This window comes from Poecile atricapillus, chromosome 3, assembly GCF_030490865.1.
Source record: "Poecile atricapillus isolate bPoeAtr1 chromosome 3, bPoeAtr1.hap1, whole genome shotgun sequence".
Lineage (NCBI taxonomy): Eukaryota > Metazoa > Chordata > Aves > Passeriformes > Paridae > Poecile > Poecile atricapillus.
The window spans coordinates 36,732,361-36,758,348 of NC_081251.1; the positions used below are offsets into that span (position 1 = coordinate 36,732,361).

At 41.6% G+C, this 25,988-nt stretch overlaps 2 protein-coding genes and 1 long non-coding RNA gene across 3 annotated transcripts; 2 read left to right on the forward strand and 1 right to left on the reverse strand.

The window, feature by feature from the left end:
• Positions 1-1,806: 1,806 nt before the first annotated feature.
• On the reverse strand, positions 1,807-3,270 carry BORCS6 (BLOC-1 related complex subunit 6). The gene is given in 6 exon segments (XM_058835696.1): positions 1,807-2,705; positions 2,707-2,829; positions 2,831-2,902; positions 2,904-3,085; positions 3,087-3,158; positions 3,205-3,270. Coding segments are annotated over 6 exon segments (1,125 nt in total). The 3' UTR covers positions 1,807-2,095.
• On the forward strand, positions 3,080-5,393 carry PNRC1 (proline rich nuclear receptor coactivator 1). Its single transcript, XM_058834934.1, has 2 exons — positions 3,080-3,649; positions 4,246-5,393. Exons 1-2 carry the CDS (start codon positions 3,269-3,271, stop codon positions 4,684-4,686), a joined length of 822 nt encoding a protein of 273 aa, XP_058690917.1. The 5' UTR covers positions 3,080-3,268; the 3' UTR covers positions 4,687-5,393.
• A 6,604-nt stretch (positions 5,394-11,997) lies between these two features.
• Positions 11,998-25,293, forward strand: LOC131578009 (uncharacterized). Its single transcript, XR_009277356.1, has 3 exons — positions 11,998-12,102; positions 19,295-19,380; positions 25,230-25,293. It is a non-coding gene; the product is annotated as an uncharacterized LOC131578009 (long non-coding RNA).
• The last annotated feature ends 695 nt before the right edge of the window (positions 25,294-25,988 follow it).

The window sequence follows — 25,988 nt, forward strand, 5'->3', positions numbered from 1 at the left end:
AGCTCTGCAATCACATTAAAAGGTCTCTGTGTAGATGCAGGAGCAGAGTTTAAATTAGCTTTCAAATTATTTTTCCAAAACACAGTAAGTGAAACACCTCAACAACAACTAATCACTAACAATTAAAAATATAAAAGTAATAACTTTATTCTACAGACTCAACAATTTTAATTGGGAATTAGCATTGAATGAAGACGGCTGCAAATGAAACACTATCAAAACCCAAGAGCGTACCCAAACACTTTAAAGGTTTCACCTTAGCTTGTGTGAGTGAAGAGTAGCTGTACATATGTGGCTACACAAATAAGCTTGCAGGTCTTTCCTGTACATTTCAACAGTACTCACAAATTGCGCAAGATCAACCTTTGGTGTTCCCTCTTGGCGTATACCAAACACACTTAGCAAAACTACTGCATCTGCATAATATACAAGTTCAAACTTTCCCAGGAATAACAAAACTATTGAAAGTACAGCTGTTGCTGTGCTGTTAAGCAATCTTTAGTGTCTTCTAGGCCCATGGGATCAGCAGCAGCTAAGTTTTTCCTCCCTCCTAACTTCTGTTAGGCCTCCGGTCTCGTCCTGGAGCCACAGCTACTTCCCAGCAGACAGTACCAGAGAAAACCCTACCTTGGCACAGCCCAATTCCAGTCTTGTCCTGTTGCTAGGGCTACAAGGCCACACATGAAACACACCCCTGTGCTGAAGGAAAGACACGGCCATGCCAAGGGGCTCAAAACAGGCCAGAGACTGGCATCATGCACACCGGGGTGGCATTCACATGAATCATTTTGTTGTAATTCAGTATTGTGTACATGAAGGAGCACAGGGTATCACGGTGTCCATCCCTCACTCAGTGTTTTTAACAAGATTACCGTGGGGTAGCAGCTCTGCCCATCGTAAACTTGCCTGCTCTTCAGCCACAGGCACAGGACTTGAGCAGTATTTCTGGCTACTCTCATTTCAAAGCTTTTAGGAGCCACTGGTCGCCAAAAGCACTATTACACTTATATAAGATCAAAGAGATCATTTTTCTGCTGAAATCTTGTTACAGGGACATTTGGATGTCCTAAATGGATTGCTAAGAGCATCACCTAACAGGCTTTTTGCATAGGAACATTAGTGAGTAGAGAATTCAGCTACTCTCAGGTCTCAGAGGAAACACTCACTGATATAGCAAAATCACTTCTCCACACTGTGATGCATATACAAAAGCTTCAAGTTATACAAATAAATTATTCCAAGGCAGTTATTTTATGTGTCATACACCCACAAAATGTCATCATGTACTTGTACTCCTTGTGTAATTAGATATTTTCCCAACTAGAAAAAAAAACCAACAACAAAAAAGCAAACAACAAAATAACAGGATCATTTCACAGTGATGCCATTTAAACTTTTACACCGTGAAAATTGTAAAGATTAATAGAGGCAAAGCACATTTAATCTGAAGGCTTTTATTTAGAACTTTGCTTACGGATTTGTTCTTATCTGAATCTCAATTATCTTCCACAGACTTTATATTCGTCTCAGAAAACAAGCGTCTTTGCTACATATATTAAACTTACTCTTATCTTAAAATTGTGTCCTGTAAGAAACAGTGGTGTTCTGTGAGTTTATTTGCTGTAACAACATAGATGAAAACTTGGTGCTCTTCAGGCACCAAATCAGCTACAAATAAGCACATATGCCTGTAAGCATCAAGAAGCTACTCACAAGAATTTTCAATTAAAAAAAAAAATCAACAGCTACTTTTAATTAAGACTCGTTAGATTCTCTTAGCCCTCAATAAATAGAAAGCGTAAGGCATGTGGGATCCAAATTCTTTAATGGAGCTGAAGCTAAAAAGCACCATCTGCCATTTACCCCGCGGTTTTCAACCGGGACCTTTTCCTTCGTCGGTCGCAAAAATTTCCCTTCGTCCAGATCAACACAGGCGATCTGGCCACTGATGCCGGCAAGTCACGCACGGGGGGAGCGAGCGAGGATGTGCAGGCGGGAGCTGCGGACGCCGTGAGCGGTGGGGCCGCCGGAGCGACAGAGCAGCAGCCCCAGGCCCCCGCTGCCGGCACGGGAGGGGGAGCGGCGGCGGGAGCAGCTACTTGCAGAGCCCCTCCAGCCGCTCCAGCGTGCCTTTCATGTCACGGATGCGCTTGGCCAGGGCGGGCACGGGCTGCATGGCGCGGTCCAGCTCCTCGCAGCGCGCCACCAGTGCGTACATGGCGCGGATGCTGAGGTCAGCCGCCTCGCCCAGGCTCTCCACGCCGTCGCGGTAGGTTTGGATGCAGCCGACGCTGAGCGCCGTCAGGGCCTGCAGCCCGCAGTGCACGTTCCGCAGCAGCTCGTCCACCTGCGCCGCCACCTGCCCGGCCAGAGCCACCACGTCCTGCAGCGCCCCGGGGTCGATGGCGGGGATGGAGGACCCGCCGCCCCCCGCCGGAGGTTCACCCCGCGGGGCGCCGCTCAGCCGGATCCGCCGCTCCAGGTTGTTGGCTACGAACTGGGTGAGGCGCCCCTCGCGCAGCACCGTCCCCTCCAGTTCCAGGGCGCTCGCCAGAGTCGCTCGCCGCCCCTCCGGCAGCTGCCGCCCCACCGCCGCTGCTCCTCCGCCGCCAGCCAGGCTGAGCGCCTCCAGGCTCCGCTCGTCCCGCCCCCGCCCCTCCGGCGGCGCGGCGGCCGGGCCCGGCTCCTCCATGGCGAGCGACGCGTGCCCGCCTGCCGCCACCGCCCACAGGGGGGCGCGCCGACGCCTGTTTACGTCTCCCGCGATTGGCTGCGGGGCCCGCTGGGGTGTGGCCTCATTTGTTCGTGCGGATCCCGATTGGCCGGTGGAGCGCCGCCCGCTCGCAGCGCACTGCGAGCCCGTGACTCGGAGACCGGGGGCGTGCCCGCCCGGATTGGGCGGTCCCAGGGGAGGCGTGGCCCCGAGTGTTTGTGTCGCTTCCGATTGGCTGGAGCGACGGCGGAGAGACCGCCGCTCCACCGCGATTGGCGGGGGGCAGAGAGGAGGGGCGGTGCTGGCGCCGTCAGGGCACGGCGGTTGGCGCGGGGGCGGAAGTGGGCGGGTCGCGCCCGGGTAACAACACCGGGGAGCTGCTGGCGGCTCTTCTCACTCCCCCGCCATGTTCTCCTAGCGGCGGCTCCGGTTGCGCCACCACTTCCTTAGCCCGTCACAAAGCCCGGGCAGACCCTCCCCAGCAACCCGACCCGCTCGTGCCCGCCTGGGCCCGACCCCTCTCCCCGGTACAACTCTGGGTACCCACGTCCCACCATGGTTACCACCACGGCACCGCCGCCCTTCTTGGCTCGGATCTCGGCGGGCACCGAAGACCCGCGGCGGCTGCCGCCCTCCGCCCTGCTCCAGCGCCTCCGGCGCGGGGACAGCAACTGCGAGAACCAGCCCAGCTGCTGCCTGGCGGGACCGGGGGGCAGCGCCCGTCCCGCTCTGAAGAGGGTGCGGCGGAGGAAGGGAAAGATCCGGCCCGGCCCCGCGGGGCTCGTGCCCAGCCGCTACCAGCAGTACCAACAGCACCGCGCCGGGCTAGGGAGAAGGACGCCGCTGGGAACCGACCTGGTGACGGACGCACCCCCTGAGGAGCCCCCAGCGCCTGCCCCCTCGAGACCCGCGCCCGGCAAACCCCTCAGGAAGGAGGTAAAGACAAGGCTGCGCCACTTCTCCTCACTTCAGCCCTCTCCCGGTGCCCGGCGAGCCGGGCGACCATTTTCCCTTTCCCTCGGGGTGGTCGGCATGGGGGGGAAAAGCGAGCGGGTCACCCCCTCCCCGCGCCCCCTCAGAGCGGCGAGGGGGGGAGCGGGCGGGGGGGTGGCAGAGTTTCCGTTACGCTCGGACGGGGCGGGGCGGGGCTGAAAGGCGAACCGCGGGCAGCGATTGGCTGCCCGGCGCCCGCCAATGGGCGCCCGGCGCTGCGCCCCAGCAACAAGCCAGATTTAGCCCTGCCGCTGGCCGCGCGCCAGCCCCGCCCCCCGCCCCGCGCTCGCCGGAGGCGGGACGTGCGTGACGCGCAGCGCCCCATGGCGGCCGGGGGGGGGCTCCGCGCCCTCAGGCCGTCCGTCCCAGCCGAGCGGTAGGACGAGCTGTGGGGATAAGCAAGAAATAGCGGGGAGAAGGCTTCTCGGTAACCTTCCCCTTTCCGAGGTGGCACCAGGCGCCTCCCCAAGTGTGAGGGGCGGTGAGGAAACGCGGAGGAGTGTGGTCGTGATTGACGTGACTTTTCTTTGTCTTCGCAGTTCTTAAAAAACAAGATGGGAAAGACAGAGAAGGCGGCCGTCTCCTACGGCCAGCCCGTTCACAGCTTACACCTGTGTGAACAACCAAAGATTAACAGGCAGAAGAGTAAGTGTAACACGCCAGTGACGAAGATCGCCTCGGCGAAAAAGATAGAGAACTTTTGGCAGGATTCTGTGTCGCCGGAAATAGTTCAGAAGCAAGAGAAAAAGCCACTTAAAAACACAGAGAACTTCAGAAATGCCAAGTCCAAGAAACCTATCGCCCTAAATGAAGTGAGCCAAAAAGAAAATTACGCTGGGGCAAAGTTTAGTGACCCACCATCTCCCAGTGTCCTTCCAAAGCCTCCCAGCCACTGGGTGGGTGGCACAGCTGAACTGTCTGACCAAAACAGGGAATTGATGGCAGTCCATTTGAAAACTCTCCTAAAAGTTCAAGCATAGTTTCCAAGATCTCTTGAGTAATTGACAAAGAAAACTCCATCCAGGAAACTTAAAACATGCCTTGTTGCAACAAAAATTGCAAAAGACTGTCAAGTCTTATAATCACATAAAAAAAAAAATCCTTGTATTATATTTTTTATGGTTGTGTAAATAGTGTACATCTTGTATTATGTGTATATTCTTGTTCATACTTTGAGAGGTACATTTTAGTTTTGTTATGAAAGGATGTATTTTGCACTGCCTGATTGGTAGATGTCTTGTATATAAAATATGGACAATTTTACGTGTGTGCTTGACACATGAAGACTTGACTTGCTTTGCACAAGGTAATGAAAATTTTCGAAGGAGAGTACAGCTTTCTGATTAAGATTCCAGATCAAATGTGAATGTTTTATTTGTGCACTACTGACAATAGTTTGACATTCTGTCTCCCAATCAAGTATAAACGTGGAATTTTCATACAAATGTGAAGTTTTGCCCTCTGCTCTGGAAACTATCTGGAATTCCTGTTCATCTGTTCTTTTTAAAATTAACTGGAATTTGACTAAAATTCCAACCCACCAATTTGAGCATTGCTGATTTCTTTAAAGAAGTTAAAAAAAAAACCAACAAAAAAAACAAGGAATAAAAAAGGAAAGAGCAGAGCTTTCTGCCAAGAATTCAATTGGTCACTAAAAAATTAAATAAAACAATTTGGCCTCCCCTTACACATGTCTCTGTTTTTCTTTTGAGTGTGTGTCTGTTAATTCAAGTATGTGAATTTAAAGTACTTGTTTGCCTTTTAGTGCATTAGTAGAAATACTTTGTCTTTTAACTGTCTCAGGCAAAATTAATTAGTGCTCACCAAGAACTCCTTCTGTTTAAAAAAAAAGCTACCTTAGTGACAAGTCATTCCTAGGATTGTTTTCTTTGTTGAAAACAGATTTCAAGCAAGTTGGACAGTTAGACATTGAAATTTATCCTGAAATATTTTCATAGTAAGTGGCTATTAAAGGAGTCAATATTGAAAAGTAGCAGTGACAGGAAATGAATAGAGCAAGTCAAATATTTTATTTTTCACCAGGTTTCTCTTGCTCATAGCTATGCCGGAAAATATGTTCCCGACTTAAAATTCTTAAGGAATTGGACTGTGGATTAGGCTGACAGGCATGTTGAGGTGGTAACAGGTTTGCAATTATTTTACTAATCTAGTGTTTAAATAATATTAATACTAGGAAGTATGTGAAATTTAGATAAGATAGCAAAGCATATTTAAGTATTTTCAAGTTTTTTGATCCACCAAAAAAATACAATCTCTGTACTTGGGTGTCCTAGGAGAGGAGAGGTCCATAGGAAGAAAACGGCTGCTTGTATCCGGCTGAGGTGGCTCCATAGTGTGAATTGCAGCAATACAGATTAGGTATGTTTTTGGTGCTGCAGCTTTGGTCCAGAGCATCACTTCATTCCATCCACACGGGGCAATTGGCAGGATTCACTAGTACAGCTATGTATATAATATGAGCTTGGTCAAAAGCTCAAAACAAAGGATTTTTTATCTCGCTTATAGACGTTGGTTATATAGTTTTCAAAATAGGCTATTTAGCTATAAATGTTCTAAACTAAGGGTAGATAGGAAATTTTTGTTTTACCCCAAAACAATTAAGAGGTTCACTGTCTTGTAAGAGACTGGTATTGGTGTACTTGACATCAGTGTGTGGCTTCACCGATCAAGTTTCCTGCCTAAACTAGATACTCCATAATTTAGTGTCCTCCATCTTCTGTTCTAAAAATGAACAAAACTCCTCCTGGTTGTCTGTGGGGTTTTTTTATTTTTTTAATGAACAGTATTAGGGCAAAGAAAAATTCCACTGGAATCTCTCTGAGAATAACTCAAGGACATAGTAAGTCCCCTTTTGCTATGTTTGGTAAATGCTGTATTGATCTGCTGTTGTGCCTTTTTTTATCCCCCTTTGTTTCTTTTGCCTGAGTGTCACCCAAATGCAAAGCAAAATGCCTTAACAATTGTCCATAGCTTTAGGCGATGGTTAATTTTATCTGGTCACGAGGAGTCTTGCTAACTAGCTTGACGAGGGAGTTTCCATCAGCCAGTGGGTTGGCATTGCTTATGAGGATGTGTCCTTTTTCCCCCTGATTATTATTTCATTTCCACCAGCCTCTTCTTACCCTTCAGAGCTGACAGTGTGAATGCTAGCTCTGATCCTGGATAAAATTTATCAATGTCACGTACCTCTTTATTCCTGCCCTGATTTGCCAACACATCCCTCAGGGTTAAAGAATTCAGTTAAATGTTAATTGCCAATAGTTCTCAGCTCCTCTGTCAATTCTTTGAGAGCTGGTGGTTGAGACTTCTGAAGTGTTGGGAACTTCAAACTTCCCATACCTTGTTGGACCCTGAAGTGTAAGATACTAATCTGGTCTTTCTAAACAGTAGCAAAAAAACCAAAGCTTATTTAGCACACGTCTGCCTCAATGATCCAGCAGAAATTTTGGAGCACTTCGTGTTTCTGTCTTCCTGAGATCTTTGGGCTGAGCCCCTTCCTGCACAATGGACTGGTTTGTATATCAAGTCTTAGTGCAACACACACTTCAACAACACCAGATGAAAATCAGAACGTGGTCATTTTTAGGACGATATTCTGCAATTAACCTGTCACTTTCCTGGTTTTTTTTTCCTTTGTGTTTCTACATTATCATCTTACAGGGATTTTCACTCTCAAGATTTCCTTCACTTTCACAGATTCCTTATCCCAGTTCCCTCAAGAGGAGCCATTGTATCCTGTGAACATACTCTTTGAGTTCAGAGCCAGCAAAACATTAGTGTCATATTTGGAGGGCTTATTTGCAGTGTAACATAAAATTACAGAATGACACTTAGGGAGTGACCAGCCTATAAGGAAGAAAATGCACAAAATTAGTGGATATGTTATCAGCTAGTCATGTGTCAGCTGTACTTGAATTAAATAAATTGCTTATTAAATCTTCTGAGGTCATTAAGGAAACTGAACATTAGCACTTCAGTTAGACAATGGAAATCCTCTCTCTTTAAAAGTCTAGTGCAATGATGTGCAGGACTGCAGGGGAATCAACTGTGAGTTAACTATCACCTTACTTTTAAACAGTTAAATGTTATGCGTTGATGGTCCTGAACAATTAGCTCTCATGGAGGACAGAAGTATCTGTTGTTGGGCTCTCATGCGTGGCTAAAGCTCAGTCCATTAGACAGCTTCATTAATAATGGCTGGCTTGGTGCTCTGCTAAGGCTAAAATGTTTCTGCTTCCTAATGCAACAGGAGCTAGAAATCCTATGTGAATTTGAACTCTGTTACACCAGGATCTCTTCAGAGATTTTGCTGAATTCTGCTGAATACTTAAGCAATCTGTATATGAGTCTGTAAATTTAATTTTATTTCATCTGATTAGTATTTTTTTCCAAGGCACATCATTTAAAGCAGTACTTAATTTTCAGATTATTTTTTAAGCTTTTGCATTATAAAACATGTGATAAATGTCGCACTTGAGGATTTTTTTTTCTTCTTTACACAGTTTTGAAATCAAGTACAAAGCTCTGTTGATTATATGAAGCCTGAAGATTATAGATTATATTTCATTGTAATTTTGAAAATTAAGTTCACCTTTATTTTCTACATAGAGCCATAGAATCATAGAATGGCTTGGACTAGAAAGAGCCTTAAAGATCATCTAGTTCCAGCCCCTTTGCCATGGCCAGGGACACTTCTCTAGACCTGGTTGATCAAGGCCACATCCAGCCTGGCCTGGAGCACCTCCAGGGATGGGGCATCCGCAACTTTCTCTGGATAATCTGTTCCAGTGCCTCACCACCTTTATAGCAAAGAACTTCATCCTAATATCCTGCTGTTTTCCAGTTTGAAGCCATTCTACCTTGTCCTGTCTCTATATGCTCTTGTAAAAAGTCCCTATCCATCTTTCTTGTAGGTTCCCTCCAGGTTCTGGAAGGAAAGTCTTGACACTTCCATTATGCAGTTAAACACGTTCCTTATTTTCTTCTACAACTTCTTGTGCTCATGTGAATTTTGATTTTACAATGCATTCTTTAAATTTTTTTTTTCATATCATATGTTTGACTGAACTTTTTAAGGGGATTCATTTTCTGTTGTAATTTCTAAGATGGTTTTCTGTTAGGAGTAGGCTGGCTCTTACCCGAAGAGGCTATGATGTAAGAGGTAAAGTTGTAAAATGTAAACATTTACTGTGAAAAACTGATGCTACCTTGTTGAACAGGAACCACAGTGTTAAATATTTTTGATAGGGAGAAATAAACATTTTGTTGCTGTTCCACTAGAAAATACATGCTGCCGCCAGCAGCTGGCTGAGAGGGCCATGCATATGTACAGTATCTTCATAGTTCCTTGAGTTCACATCTGCTTTATCTTTAGCCTTTCATTAGATCCTGGAGGAAAGAGAGGCCTGGTCTTACCCAAGAGAGAGCATCGTCCTCCAGGAGGACAGAACATGCAATTTGCCAGTGATCCAGTTTCTCTCTACCACCAGCCAAGTCCTTTTTAACACCTCAAGCATTTCCATCACTTTGCTCAACTGTTTTCTTTACTTTCCACTGCAGCTGTGTATTTTTTCTTGTATTTCCTCCTAAATGCATTTAACTGTTCTCAGTTTCCCTTTTTAGGTTTTTTCACCTGATTTTTTTTTTTTTAATTTAGGTTTTCCACCTGAAAAATCAAATTGAGCATGCCACATTTATTCTGCTGTGTTCTGGGTACCGTTCCTCCAAGACCATATGTCCTTTTCCTAGAGGACAGTTAGATTTTTACAAGAGGCAATAATTCTCTTGAGTTTTCTCCTGTCAACCTGATATGAATTGATCTGTCAAGCCTTGGTAACCATAACGTACCTCACTTGATATCCTGGAGGACTAGAAACTACTGATGTACTGGTCCACACAGATACTGTAGAATTAATCTGTCAAACACAACTCAAAATCCCAGACAATTAAGAGTTTAAGAATTGTTTCCTCAGAATCAGGAAGTCTGAGAGGTCTGACCTGGACTGGTCACTGGCAGGAGGACATGCCAGGAAGATGAAAATGCAGTCTGCAGCTCTGACACTCATGAACCAGGGCTTTTTATCTAATTCTCTAGGCTGGGTCTGCTGTTGGAGAGCCTGTCACATGTACAGCCTGCTTGCTGCACGTGTCCAAAACTCCTTAGCCTCCTGCTGTAAGACGGTGGCTGTCTGAGTGTTCAGTGCTAGTTCCATGGTTAGCCAAACATTTCTTGCATGGTTGTGTTGTAGGTGATTTAGGGTAAGAGTTTACACTGTTCCTTTGTGTTTTCTCTCATTTTGGTTAAGGGTAGTCTTTCAAATTTATAACCATTGAGACTGAATTCAACAGCAGCCATGTGACTTCTTGCCACATGTAAGTTAACTTTAATAAAGAGAAACTGGTAACACAGGTGCCATTACTTTGTCCAGAGAGATAACTCTGATAAACTAACTGTGCCTGAACACTGTTAGTTCAACTGAACTCCTATTTACAACACTTTCCATTTTCACTCTGTATTTCTCAGTTATGAATTTTTATTTCTTTTCTTTTTCTGACTACAACACTGATGGGAATACATGCTGAAGCTCTGGAGAGCCATAGCTGGGTACACAAAAATGAACAAGCAACATACCCATTGAAATTTCTGTCTTTAAGAAGTGTTGGGGTAAAAGGAGGGGTCAGGTTAGGATCCCCAGTTCTGGTGAGCCCCTATCTGGATCACATACCCACCAGCCCCAGTAATGTTCTGAAAAATGCCGATGGCTATATCCATGTATTTCAGAGTGTTTAAAGACGGCAGCCTTCCAAAAAACCCCCAGGTTTTCCAGTTTTCCCTTCACAGCCCCAGAAGTAGTACTCAGTGAGAGGGCAGCCTGGACCCCTATGTTATAAATGCAAAGGCAAATTTGGGATAAAATCAAAGAGAGAAATTTATTAATAAACAACAAAGAATAACAATGAGAGAAAAAAAACACAATAAAAAATGGTCAGCGCAGCGCTGGGTGGACAGGGTCTACGCTCGAGCTGTAGGGTTCCCAAATCCACGTCTGAGCGCTCTCAGGCTTGGGGTTTTATAGGATTTTTAAGTCCTCAGGCTAAAATTCCAAGCAGGCTCCATTCACCAAGTGTTCTTGATTGTTCGGTGAATGGATTTCCTGGCTTGGAAAAATAGACCTAGCCAGTGTCCGGACAGAGTCTCCTCATATGTAAAGAGACTCTGTATGTATTTTAATTTTGGGTTATCAAGGCAGAAGTGGTGTGATCCGGGGTTGGTGCCGATGGAAATCTCGGCAAAGTCCTCCCTTTTGTCTCCAGTGATTGCATCTCCAACACTGGTCTGACAGGTGGGCGATTCAGGACTAGCGACGGATACTTTTCTGAGGCTCGTCTTTGTCGACTTTGATTGTTTCCCAACCGAGATCTGCAGGGACATCGGTCTGGTCCGGGATTGGGTTCCTCCTCCGAGCTAGTCTTTTTGTTTTCTTGATGGCTCTCGTCCTGTCTATTTTCCGAGCTAATGTTCGTTATCTGGGTGTTGGCTGCAATCCTTTGCCTTCGGAGAAAGATTCCCGGCCAGGCTTGGAAGAAGGGTTTTTTCCTTTTTATATACACATCTTTGGGTTTTTATTATTTCAATACATATACATCTTATTTATATCTTTACGAATTTTTATTTACACATAATTTATTACACCTAAATAGCCTTGAGACAAAACAGAAACTTTTGTACCGGCAACACAACCTGATTTTATCCTCTCCCCTGTGGCAACATGGAAAAGCTAACCTGCATTGCTGTTACAACTGATTATTTCCAGTCTTCCAAACTGTTGCATGTTTATACGATTTTTAACACATACATGCCCTACTTTTCAAATACTATGGGAAAACAGTGTGAAGATGTGGGGGAAGGGTAAAAGTAATCTTGGTCAAGTCTTGCAGCCTTGATTCAAATGCCATCTTAGCCACAATTTTCTTAGGAAGGGCTTTGCTCACTTTTAACACCTCTGAGATGGTGATGTGGGCAATGTTCTTGGGACTGGGAAGGATGTGCTTTCTCTCTTTCAGTGAGATACTGAAGAAGGTCAAGGAGTGGGAAGCCGACACCTGATGACCAGAGGAAGGAGCTCTGCTGACAGAGAAGAAAGCTTTCTCCATATTGTCTTCCTCAGCTGCAGCCAGCCTCCCTGACGTCGCTTTTTAAGGACCTCTAGCACACCTCCAACCTTCCTTAATTTCCGTGCCAGAAATGTAAGGAATGCATTTTACACACAAAGTAACCATGGACGCACTCAGTAATTTTTGGTTCACTTCCAGGGAGCATTGGCACCAGGTAGACACAGAGGAGGTGAGGAAAGAAAAGAATCAACAGACAAAAGGTAAAAAAACCACATTACTACTGACAGGAAAGATTAAATGCGCCATGTGCATATGCAAAGCGAAAGAACACTGGTACATTTGCTTCAGCAGATGGAGTTACTGCCGCCGGTGTCTTTAAAGCACATGCATACAACTTTATGTATGCTATGCTTAAGGGTCCAAGGAAGTGAGCAGTTGGGAAAACCCAGTGTCAAGGCCTCCTAGGGCATAGGCTGACTTCCCTCTAGTGGCTTACTTTGGCATCCCACAGGGGTGGCCTCGAAAGGTTTGGGGAGCAGCAACTCATCCCTCCTCATTACTGCCTTGCCCAGAACCAGTGCTTGTATTAGGCAGCTGGAGGGTATAATCACTGAGTAATTCTTGGTGAGGGCCTAATTGCAAGTTAATTTTAAGTCAGTTATGTAAACAGATTAAATCAATCCTTCCCTGTATTTATTTTTCATCACATGCACGCTCAACCACTCTTTAAAATTTTCTATATCTGCTTTACTCTGCTGCTTCATCGAGTTGATGTCCACTGCTAATATTTGCTGCTGCTGCTAATACCTGCGTTAGGCAGAGGCTTTGTGAGTCAGAATAATCTATGTGATGTCGTCAGGCAGTTTGGGGAAAGGCTTTGCAGATGGAAAACACAGCCAGCAGCAGCTCAATCTGTATTTGTGGCTCAGTGTAATGTATTTATTTGTAGAGAATAACAGACAGTGATTTATTAGGCAAAAATATTTTTGAATTATTGTTGTACTGGTGTGTCAGAACAATGGAAGAATAGCAGCCAAAAAGGAATAGAAGAAAACAAAAAAAAACAGTTAATGTTTTTGTTTTTCTTCAGTTCATGTTTTACCAAAAAGGCAGCTGAAGATTAGAACAAGTGGATTGGACAGGAAACCTTAATTTCTAAAAGAAAACATCCGGTGCACTTTTGGCACCATGTACAAAATGCACTAAAAATAGTGTCTTTTGTAAAAGACAAGCTCATGACATATTAATGAATGCATCCCTGGGGCTTAAAAAATTTAGAAAAGTCACATTTCCTTCTGCAAATTTATGAACTTTGCAGGAAATTTCAATAAATAAAACTGTATGTTGTTGTTCTCTATCCTGTCCTTTTATCACAGGATAAACAGTGTAGAATATGTCATAAATCAAGGGCCAAAAAAGTTAGATACAAATGTCTAACCCTGCCTTCAACTTAACAGTCAGCAAACAGAAAGGGACATATATATTTCTGGCAACTATTTTTACAGGTTTGGAGGAGATTATAAATAATTCTGTTTCTCAGAACATCACTGATTTATCTAGGCCAGTACATATTGTCTGTACTAACCTAGTCAGAACATAGAAGAGACAGGTATCGAGTCATATATTTCCCAAGAAATCTCCTGTAAACTCTTACAGAGTAGTATAAAATACAATGCTTTTTCATTTCTCTTTCAAATTTTCCTTTTTTAAAACTTTTGTAATTACTTTGGTTAATTATGGTATTTATAAATGTGAATAAGTTACAATACTTTTCAGGCCTGATGGATTTTAACTTTCACAGTATTTTTTAGCAGTACATTTTGTAGACTAGATGCCCATTAAGTGACAAATTAAAGATTCACTGCTACATGAACGTACAGGCAACCTCATGGCTAATGAGAGCTATTACTCAATTGGAAAAAAATATTTAAGAAAAAAGGAGGCCTTTAGAAGTTCCTTTTTTTTATTAAAAGCATCCTAATTGTTGTAAACAAGTTATTTATAGTATACCATCTCACTCTGAAGATAGAACCAATCAAATTGTATGCTTGGACTGTGCTCATCCTTTATAACTAACACCAGTTAAAATGTTTAACATTTCAGTTCAAAGCCTAAAAGCCATACATTATCACAACTGAAAATCCTCCTCTACAAAGGATAAAACAAAAAAATATTAGATCTTATCAAAATGTCCCTAATACTTTTAACTGAATGTACTTTTGATTTTTAAAATAGAATTTCTATATGAGATACCAGATGATTACTTGTCTAATTTACCTGTGCATCACCTTCCACTGTGATTAACCTAAGCCTTTTAACAATACCTAATGAAACTAACCCAGCTGTTCACTCGACCCAAATGAGCTAATTGCGCTTCAGAGCATGGATCCTATTTCATACTCACTCAGCTTGGCCTTTTGTTGAATTGGCTTCTTTTTTTTTTGCTTTTTTTTTTTTAATTAGCAAAGCTTTTGACAGATTTTGCAAGTCCTGATGTTTTAGCCTCAGCTCTGTTCTGGAGGTGCTCACGACATGGAGGTCTTGGAGTGTCACTGTGCCAGGACAGATCTTCTCTTGACAATAGAAACACCAGCTCTTGAACCTGAGGACCTTTTCTGGGAGCTTGTCACCAATTTTTCCACATTCTTTGGCCCTTCCTGCAATGACTCAGACTGTGACCTTGTCCTTGATTATTCCATTAATCTACAGCATCTTGGAAATGATCTGGAGTGAAACTGAGACTGTCATCTCAGTTCTCAAATCTCAGCTGTGGAAGTGTCACAGTGTCATCTATACTCTGACAGGCAAACCCAACACACTACTATTACAGCACTTCTTCAGGAAAGCTAAAGTATATTTTATAGCAGAAATTACATCTTAGTCATGCATCCTTGATGGAATTCTGTAAACAGTGTTCATCTATGTTGCTTGGTCTTATATCTAGATACCTCACAACACCGTTTTTCATATTTAAGAATAGTTTCTTTGCATGCAGATTTCCGACAACTCTGGATTTGTGCTACCAAATTAGTCATGTGAAGAATAAAAAATATCACTGTAAATTGAATGATATAATCAGAATAAATATAATAAAACATTCAAAAGCCAGCATTATTCCTACCATCTCCTCAAAAAGCAAGTGGTGCTGACAGGGTTTTGTGAATCTAGGGCTTTGTTCAAAGTAATTTCATAAGAACTTTTCTATATTTTACATGTAAACTGAGTGTTCCTGTCTAAGCACAGAATCTAAAAGCAAATGAGATATGTAACAGATGAAAATTTAGGGACATCCTGGCCAGGAAGCTAAATAAAGTTTAATTAATGATTTAGTCTTGCATAATAATGGGATAAAGTGCATCTCACCCTGGGACTTTTACCACATGTCAGAACAGTTCTCATTCTTTGGATTTTAACTGAGTGTGGATCTCCTGTCCAGATGGCAGGACTTCTGCATTACTAAGGAGAGGACATTCAAGGTGCTGGGAGATACATTTCTGAGAAAAAGCAAGTACAAACATGCACACCAAAAAATAATCAGTTACAGAAAACATCACCATGGGTCTAAGACCTGACTCTACAGACACACACATGCTAATTTTTTCTGTTAGTGAGTGGACTCAGTGATGCGACAATTAAGAACAAAACCAAGCAGGTACTGAACCTGTGTTGCTGTTCGAGGCCTTACCAAAGGTCTATGTTTGTACACTAACCATGAAGTTACTAATAATTTCCCCACAAACTGGATATACATCTTCATAAATTTAATTCCCCTTACATTACATGTATCCCACAAAAGGCACTAAGGAAGCAAACGTGGTGTTGTTCACCCCATGGACTAGGGTGAGACCTGCCTTGTGAGAAGGATGTCTTGTTCCTACACCATCACCTCAATGATGTACTCATCCAAAGGGCTGTTTGTGCATCTTTTGAGGCAGGAAGAAACATACTGTGTGCTGCAGGCCATCAATTTTGATGGTTTCTAACGCTCCCCAGCCAAGGAGGTGACATCAGATCTACTGCCATGGGAGGGCAGCAAGGATTTGTGCCTGTTAGATGGGAAGGTCTGTGCACACAGCATGATGTGGCTGCAGTGCCAATGTGCCTCCCTGGGACCTCCAGTGGCCATGGCTCACAGTTTGTATTAAGTGAAGGAGCAGAAAGAGATGTCACAGCTATTGTAGGAAGTGAGATGTTTATTTTGAAGATTATCAATGAGGTATAATAATTTCCTCTTCTCTTTCAAGGCAGGTGGGTGGCTCCAAGGTGGGGTATCCGAGATGTTTCTCATGTAAGCTGAATACCTACACCATGGGGACAGCTGCAGGTATATCTGCACATTCGGAGGTTTGGAAAGTTCCTGTGGCACTCCAAAAAAATTGCTTTGCTAAGGCTCACTGTATTAAAGTCTAATGCAAACAGTAGCTCCCCATAACTGACCATAAGGTAATTCAGGCTGGAAAGGACCTCAGGAGTCTTCCGGTCCTGCCTCCTGCTCACAGCAGGGGTGGCTGCTAGGTCAGGCCAGGTTACTCAGGGACAATTCTGATCATCTGAAATGGAGCCTGGCAGAGGGTTGGATGGCTAAATGCCTTCAGCCTTTCCCTGTCAAACAGGATTCTCCCTGTCAGAGAGTATAAATATATCTCCATAATGCTAACAGGTTGGGAAAGCTTTAAAATCAATCTGTCCCTGTTACCTGTATATTGAGTTTAAAGGGCTGAAAGATATAAAATGTTTAAGAATGAACAGGATTAAAGGAATAAGCAGATTTTACAAATCACAATGGGTCTTGTGTAAAGTGTTTTGATTCTTCAGTTTTCATCTAAAATCAAATGGTAATTTAGTCTAGTGTCCCTTGAGAGGATTTGTCCCAGATTGGTGGGAAAGCATATCCTTATGTTACAAACAGGATGCCAAGTACACACACTGTATTCCTAACTGAACTGAATGTTTATATATATTTAAATTGTAAAAATTTGAAGAGATTAAAAAAACCCCTAAGTTATCCATACTACATAATTAATTGGTTACATTGTTCTACAAAGAGGATTCTCAGCAGGCTTAAGATAACTCATTCTCTTTGCCATGTAGAAAATAGCAGTTTTGCATTAACTGTCCATAAAATCAAGTCCATAAAATCAAATGAATACATGGTGGAACTGTGAGCTTCACATCCATTGTCCACAAGCAGAGCTCAGTAAAGCATCTGACCTGTCTGCACATTGTGTCTCACAATAGACAATGTTATCCAGTTGTTTTGTTTTTATTCTTTATACTTTTAGAAGGACTTATATGTTCCTTTTTTAAGGGGCATTCTGGAAAAGGCCAGATACAATAATGAAGATAAGTGAATTTTACAAAATAGCTGATAAGGAGAGTGAGGACACTTGATGCTATAGAAATAGCACCGTTCAGAGATTTTCCCATTGAAATTAGTGGTAGTACTAATAGATGGTGTATACCTTAAAGCAAATATAAGAGAAGAGTTGGAAAATATGACAATCACTTTTATGTGTGTGGTGCTGATTGAAAATACTGGGCTGTATTCTTTTCTTTGGAGAATGAAGTCTTTTTTTCTTAAGTACCCTTTAAAACTAAAATGTGATACCATAGAATCAGTAGCCAGCCTGACTCCAGAAGAGACATTACTAGGGCTGGAAATTTAATTTTGCTATTTTGAATTGCTCAGGCCTTGGACTTTCTGCCAATCTGCAAAGTAATCAGGCTAGAAAATCTTATGATAGTGGCACCTGCTGCTAGGAAACCCAGATTAATATTACCAGCACATATTGAGTAGGCTACAGAACAGCCAACACATACTAATGATGCCTGGGCTGCAAAGTCAGCTGGTAGCCTCAAGACACCCCATTGTTGGTCCCCTGAGCTCTGCATTTCTGCAGTTTCCCAGTACCAGCACAGACACTTCTTGACAGAGCAACTTTACCCTTTCTTTTTTAATTTATTCATTCCAAAGTAGGTCATGCTGTGCCATCTGCTGACACTTAAAACTCACACAGGTTTCCAGATTCCCCGTGGTCTCCTTCAGTTTAACATGTATTTTTAATACCCTGTTGCTCTACCTAGCTGCTGCATGTACATAGTTACTGAGTTATTAGTATTGAGACTACTAATCACAACAGCTTGTTCAAACACATAAAGCAAACGAGTGCAGGTCTTGAAGTAATATACTAGAGGTGAGTATGGCTGAGAGGGGAGGGAACTCAACAAGAAGGGCCTGATTTTTTTGCTGATGGTGAATCCTGGGCAATACTGCTTTCAACAAAGAAGTGCTCATGTCCATCTGCTTTCTGCTTCTCCAGCAGTCTTCTTGGAAGCTTAGGAAAGCAATCAGTCCCCAGATAGGTACATAGTGGGTTTTTTTCAGGCTGCAGTTAAATTTGCATCTCTTGTTCTTTAATGGTGAACATGTGAATTGAAGAGTATTTCACATCCACAGTCATCTTTAAGTTCCTTGCACAGCATTCTCAGCCCTTGGCCATGTGCCTCTTCATTGTGAATTACCCACATACTGTGAGGATGATTTAAAAAAAAAACCTCAAAAAACTAATGCTCTGGATTTTAAGTAATGACATCCAAGTTATCCAGAGGAAGATTTCTGGTAGGGCATTTATCCACATGGGTGCAACACTGGCTTTGCACACAACTCCTAACAAATATCCTTGGTATGTGGTACTCAGTAAGCGGCACTGATAAGGAGAGGGGAGCTCACATACATGTGATATAAAACATACATAAAACATAGTACAGCATACACAGACACTGGTACATGAACATTGTGACTGAGAATGTCAGAGATGGGCTTTTAATTAAAGAAACTGGCCCTGACCACCTTGCTACTAACTGTAAAAGTAACAAGATTATAAAGCACCCCAACCAACTGCAGCTCAGGGTCTCTGAAATGTGCTTTAAAAACAAACAGCTCAACTCTAGGCAACAACAAACAGGCTGAGGTAACTAAAGATCAAGCCCTCTTGGGCTAGAAGCAACTAGCACCATAACCTAAGTTTGCCAGATGTCATTGGGCAATGTATGACTTCACCCTGAAATCTTAACCATTAGGGGAAACCAAAATGGATTGGACGAGCTTATTCAGTAGCACAGTTTGACCTCCACTGTTTGCAATTGTCAGTTCTTGTTCACTGGTTTCTGGATATACTGTATGTCTTTGTTTCCTTGAATTTTAAAAATACAAAAACTTATTTGTTTCATTTCACAGTGATGACTGCACAAGTTCAAAACGACCCTGAAATTCTGGCAAATTTCTGCACGTGTTACGTTGCTTTGAAGAAATCCAATTGCACTCTCATGAAATATCTCTACAAAATTAGCAAAGTTCGCAGTATTGTAAATTAGAAATATTATTATTTTGAGTAGCCCTATAGATAAATATATTTTCCTCCTTTTTCACTTCTCTGCTTTTTTTTCCCCCAGAAAACTGATATCAGTTCCAACAAACCTGCAAATTCATTATACCTGTAAACCTCTTTTTGTCAGCAGTAAACCTAGAAGGATACATGGTGAGTGCAAACATACTCTGTGTTTACTTATATTTGTGATACTAAAAAATAAAATTTTTAAAAATACTCAAAAATCATTGTGTGCTATAGTAGTTATAGCTACTGTGTTGTTGCTTTGCATATTCCCACTGTGACTAGATAAAGTATGGGTTTGAACATATTTTTTTGAAATTTCTATCTTAAGCAATTATTAATGAACATCCTTAAGGCTTGTTGTGTTTGTAGTTGCATAATTGGTACATATCAAGAACAAAAATAATTGCTCTTTTTAATGTAATTTCCCAGGGTATTATGGAAAATGTCCTCACTTAATACAAGTGTTTTTATTATTATGCAATATATCATACTTCTGATTTAAAAAAAAAATAATAACATAAAAGCTTTGAGGGTAAAGAGATTTTTCAATTAGATACAGTAAGCTGCTGGTTTCCCTTCTTAATACAGTACCACTAAATCCACAACAAAGTATTTAATAGTAATTTGTGATGTCTAACAGGTGTAATCCATTTAAGATTCCTGTGGATTGAAACTATATAATAAATATATTTGCAAATATAAAATATATATTTGCAAATATAAAAAATATATTTGCTATTTGCAAAACTGTATACTCATATAAAACTAGAGGATTTCACATAAATTTTGTAAGAAAATTTCCATCTATATTTAAATATAAATTTAAAAATACAAAATTGTATATTGAATTGTTTGGGTTGTCATCTTCTGTCTCTTTAACCCAGAAATAAATACTGTCTGTGAAAAAACAGCTGTAATACTTCAAAGGCTCAATGTATTAAAAATAAAGAACTTTAAGACCTGCAAAGTACTTTCTTCCTCCAAGGGAATAAAAGAGCTAGGACCTAACTATGTTTCTGTTTGAATAAATAGCAAAATTAAACTATTTCTAGCAGCATAGGATGTAAATAACCAGTGGCATTAGTGGCATAGAATGTAAATAACTAGTAGCATAGCTAGAGGAACATTTTAACATCAGGAGAGATAAAATTTTTTCATTACTTTGAAAAGTTTAACACAGTCTAGATTTCATTTTTCACTTGCATTTGCAAATATGAAAAATGTTATTAACCATTTTTAAACTGAGAGCTGAGAGAAGCAATTAAATGTGTGGAGATTTGTGTAAAAATTTTTGACCTTGTTTCAGCTCTATCAGGATTTAACAGGGAAACCATTTGGTCTTGTGTGTACAGGGGTAGACTAAATCTCTTTTAGAGGTGGGGGGGGGGGGGGGGGGGGGGCAGTTAACACTCATGGACAGAGTGGCTGCAGTATGTGGCCATAACACATTTACCTGCTTTCTGTGTGTTTGTTTTCTGTGCTGTGGTCTATGAGTCAGCCAGCACACGTACAGTGGGAAAGCCGCAGTCCCTGCTCATTGCCATGCTCCTCTCCTGCCCAAAGGTGAGGTACCTCAGGCTTTCAAAGGGAGTTAGCAGCCACTGAGTATGGAGGCTAGCTTTGGAGCAAGCTGCAGGCCCCATGGCCTGCCAGCCCTGCCTGAGAAGCTAGCCTGGGAATTTCATGGGAGGATTCCAAACAATCCTCAAAGACAGAAAACAGCCTGCAGGTGCTGTTTGTCTGTTCCCGTGTTTTCCTTGCAGGAGAAAGTCAGGGGGTGGTGAACCCCACTGACCAATGATGGTAATGTAGCACTTTACTAACCAATAAGAGTTTCCTTTCTGTACTTTCTACGAACTAGTCTATATAACATGACTGAAGCAATAAACTAGAGATTCTCTCCTGTTCTGACTCCCTTGAGAGTCCGTGTCGTTCTTCCTGCCGTTCCCAATTAGAACGACAACAGAGACTTAAGCTTTTCACATCTCATCATCAGTTTTTCCTTCCAGTCTAGGCTAGTTGTGTTTGTTGCCCAGTTAGTACGTCATGCTGATGCCAGAATGATTTTTGCTTTTATATTCCTTTCATATATATTCGTAGCTCTGTAGACTATTGTTGTATAGTTATATAGTTCCTAGTTAGCTCCAGTACTTTTCCCTACCCTAGGGAAAAAGGCAGAAAGACAAAACACATTCCAGAGGCTCCAAGGCCTAGGGGGCCCAAGGCCGCTATCTTGTCTTGATTATTCCTGGGAGCCAAGGTTGAAACCAGCTCTTCAAGACGCATTTTCATAAACATAGTTTAGTTCCTATCTAAAGGAGGGCTACAGAAGAGGTGGAACCAAAAGGGGGCAATTATTTCATCACTTGTGCTTCTTATTGGGGATTCTTGTAAATTATGCTAATTTGCTAAACTTAAAAGATATTCATTCTGTGCAGGGTGGGCATTTTTCCATATCTGTCCCTTAGAGGCCTCCAATAAAGACCAGCCTTTATATTACCTCCAATACTAATATTGTCTCAAAAGTATGTTGTTTTATTTCTAGGTCTTTAAGATATCAATGCTATTTAATTTATCTTACATTAAATAAGAAAAATATGCCTCTTAGAGGAAGAAAGGAACTAAGCATCTAAGTTACAACCAAATATAATATAAAAATATAATACTTAAATAAATAAAAAAGCTCATTTTGTCAGTAATGGAGCTGTTTTAGCATCAACTGTCTTCCAGAGACACAAATGTGATCAGATTGTTTTCATCACAAATCTTTTCAAACTGGGATGGCAATATGACTGTAATGATGCTGCTACTACAGAAATTATACAAATATAACAATTGACCTATAGTAAAATGTGAAATAATGACCATATCACAGATTAAAATATATGAAAATGTGACAGTGTAAGAAACAAAAGAGCATAGTTGAGGCAGGATTTTTTTATTGGAAGACTGAGAAGGATTCAAAGGCATTTTCTGCTGAGGTAAGATCTCTGGTATTTGGTGCTTTTTTTGCTGCTACAAAAGTAAAATTTGAGTATGAAAGATAGAGCAGTCAGTAAGTTTCATGTGTTAAGAGTCTCGGATATCAGTAATTTAATTCTCAGTTTACATTATGCTGTGCATACCTCTAAGAACTTCATAGTAGCTGATAAGTTTAATGTAAGTCTTCAGAGAGACAAACCAAGGAAAGAAATCTAAGTTTATCTAGCCCTGTCTTCTTTACTAGAGCTCTCTGCAATAATTGACAATGTTTAAGGCAGGTAATTTTTGAACTTTTCTTGGAGTTAACTAATGTTCCTTGTTAAAACAATCTCACCCCATCTGGAACAAAAAAAAATTAAAAAAAGAAATTTAAAAAAAAAATTTAAAAAAAAATAGCTACAGCTAAGCCCTTGCTGCATTCTTGCAGCTTCCAGAGTGCAAATGAAAATCTGCATCAGATAGAAAAGTACTGTTTGTTAAACCAGTCTGAAGCTGGCAAAGATTATACCAGCCTCTGGGGCTAATGGTGCATCAAAGTGATTGTTTTGAAAATAACTGTCGGTTTAAAATACTATTGCCTGTCTCCCAGAGGATACCACCCACATAGTGAAGTCAGCAGACAGAGCACAGATAACTCTAAGCTGCTTCAGGAAAAAATCCAGTGTTTAAAGCATAAAATGCCAAGAGGGGTGGGGGCAGCTTGAATTAAGCTGTTGGACTTTGTACTGAAACAGCTCAGAGGCAATTGTGTCTCATTCTGCCACCAGAGCTGGGGCAGGCATCTTTGGCAAGCAAAAATAGCTGGGGGCAATTGCAAACAGCCACAGCTGACTTCTCAGTGAGGGTGTCTGAGCTCTAAGAACATCTTTTTTTCTTTTGAACTTTCTGGTACAGGTTCACAGTATTTGGACAAATGGGGAGGCCTTAACCATGAAGTCAAATAGCTAATAGAACACACTGTGTGAGGGATTTCAGATTGAATTCTGAGTATTGTACATGATGTAACCAGATATTAAGAGGGAACAACAAGCTCAGGTTTTCTGTCTTAGTACGCTCTGAATTTTTGACCTCACTGTGATTAACTCTTAAGTGGTGGGAATGATATATCTGAAGGGAGAAGATTTCACTTCTCTGAACCCACTTACCCTGCATTTTTTCGCCTTAATAAGAAATCTGTAGGACGTGTAGCGGCATCTTTGATCCAGTAATGGTTAAAAAAGACAGTATGCTTCAGTGACTCAAGCCATTTCTCTTCCTAATTCCTTAAAATTCTTCTGCTCTGTGTTAATATTGATACCGTGATCTGACAAAAGAAGACCTTTTCTTTTTAAACATAGGATTCACTGTTGTAGTATTGTATGTCTTAATACATACTTCCTAATATAAAGCTGTTTGTAAACCAGGCTGGAATGTTACCTTCGGCAGGCCAGTGCATAGCTCCTACACACAGCAACAGCCTATTTTTGTTTTTAAACTCATTGTACCATTGTTTTTAAAGCTTTGGATTTTGGCTTGAAATCCAGGCCACCCAGAATTTGACAGCAAAACTTTCACAGAGTTCAGTCTGATCTGGATTTCAACCTCAATGCCTAATGCTGCTAATGTAGGATGTGGTAAACTTGATCATCCAGTTTTTTATGGCCACAACAGATGTTCCTTCTTTTAGACCAATGGAAAGCTACTGAACTTCATCCACCCTCCAAAACAAAAATACAAGCATTTGTTTACAGCCTGATTCCAGGAATATGAATTTAATTAGCAGCTGTGAGGTTGTTCTTGTTTATTTATGAACACATATATGCACAGTTCTTGTTTTTCCAAAGAAATGTTGCCCAGGTTGTAATTCCTCTATATAGTAACAGTATTTTAAACAGTCTTATGCTCCATTATATTTTGTTTAGCACAATCAAAATATAATCATAGTATTTTTTACCTTGTTTTTTTAAGAATGGACCAGTGTTTTTCCTCTGTCATAGAAAGCAACATGTTATGGTTATGTTTTTCATTTTGTAGACTTATAATTATTAGACTGTCTATAATACAACATTTTTGTAATCATGACCTGAGGCACAACCTATAGAAAATTAAGGTACTGAATATAAATGTTTTTTTCCTCTTGAAGATATTCGATGAATTTTCAAATCAACATAAAAGGTTAAAAGACTGATGCCTTTTCCTAAATTAGAAAAACATGATAGTGTAATAAAGACCTGAAATTTTCTAATATAAGGAGCAAGAAAATTATTGCTAATTTTAAAGGTACCATCCCATCTCTGGGGTAAATATCCAGTGGTTCTTCCACACAAACAACACACACTGGTGAGGAGACAGAATAGGAACAAGAATAGGAGTGCAAAGGCTCTTTATTCAAGGAATGTAAGCTTCATTAACATGCATCTGTTTCTTATGCAGAAAAGAACTTTACACCTTTTCCTTTGTCTTTCCTGAACTGGTCTGGTTTCAGGAGTCGAAGCACTGTTTTTATTGTGCCAGATTAAAATTTATTGTGGCCTTGCTTAGTCTTCACTTTATGTGAAGATGCTTCTTTGCTTTGCTCACAACCAAGCCCCCCCACTTTGCTTTAATATGTGCTGCAGCTGTGTTTATTTTTAGTTCTGTGGGCTGTCCTTGACAGTGATGCTTACAGCAGCTCTGTCAGGGTAGGATTCTTCAGTGGCAGAGTTGGCTGAGCAGCTCATGCTTCCACACACCTAGTTTCACTATAACTTCCTTGTCCTGGTTCTTTGTGGATCTTTGCCTAATTTAACTCACAAAACCAACAGGAAATTACCTAACTTTCTGAATAAGCTATTTTTGTGCCATTTTAGTGAATTGCATCAGCTTGGGTAAAGGTCCCACAAATACCAAAGGCAGCCTAGCAAGTGGCACAAATTCTTGGCTGGAGGAGGGAAAATCTTGGTGGAACTGTAAACTTTTGGAAACAGAGATCTATTTTGTGTCTTGCAAGACTGTTTCCAGATGAAAAATATAACTTTTTCTCTTCTAAGCAGATTTTTACTGACTGAAACTAGTTAACTGAAGACAACATGGTTGCTGGACCCACACAAGAGAAACAGCAGCAGGACCACATTCCAGGAGGTATGGAGAGAAACTCTCCAGGTCAGAAAGTCCCTCTCAAGGAATCACACTTGCAGGTTGTACACAGAGTGTGCAAATTGTCTGGGATTGTGAAGTGGAATATAACATAATAACATACCCATTATTATGTTAACTGATGTTAACACTAATTATGATACATATTACCAGTTTTCAAACATGCAAATTGGAACTCTCAAGCTGGCGTAAACTCTCTAATGCTTAAATTTATAAAATTATTTGCTATCTTAGCACCACATGCTTCACAAATCCTCACAGCAGACAAAGAGGATTCCAACTATAGTCTAAAGGTTGATTTCAAGCAAATGAGACAGTGGTCACATTAGTAATTCAACCCTCTGATTTTCTGAGATATCTCAGTTGGAAAGGAAAACCACAAGCTGCGAGCAGATAACATAATCCCTAAAAGTAATTTAGCTGTTCCCCATGAGTGGTAAACTTTCCTGGAGGAGCCAGTGCTAACTTTGTCCCACTTTCAGATGCTGGCATTCCTGTGCACCCTCTACTCCTTCAGCCCTCCAAACAAGCAGCCAGTTTGTTTAGAGGCAGCTGCCACAGTGCACTTTGCTCCACGGCCAAGCCTTGCCGTTCCTGTTAGCTGTGGCTCTGAGACTCAGCATCCTCAGCTGTAATGCCACACTACGGATCAGGTA

Bases quoted from the DNA above. Each gene is read 5' to 3' on its own strand.
- PNRC1 (XM_058834934.1), top strand. From the start codon at position 3,269: ATGGTTACCACCACGGCACCGCCGCCCTTCTTGGCTCGGATCTCGGCG. The intron at 3,650-4,245 runs GTAAAGACAAGG...TTGTCTTCGCAG, and splicing joins GCAAACCCCTCAGGAAGGAG to TTCTTAAAAAACAAGATGGG.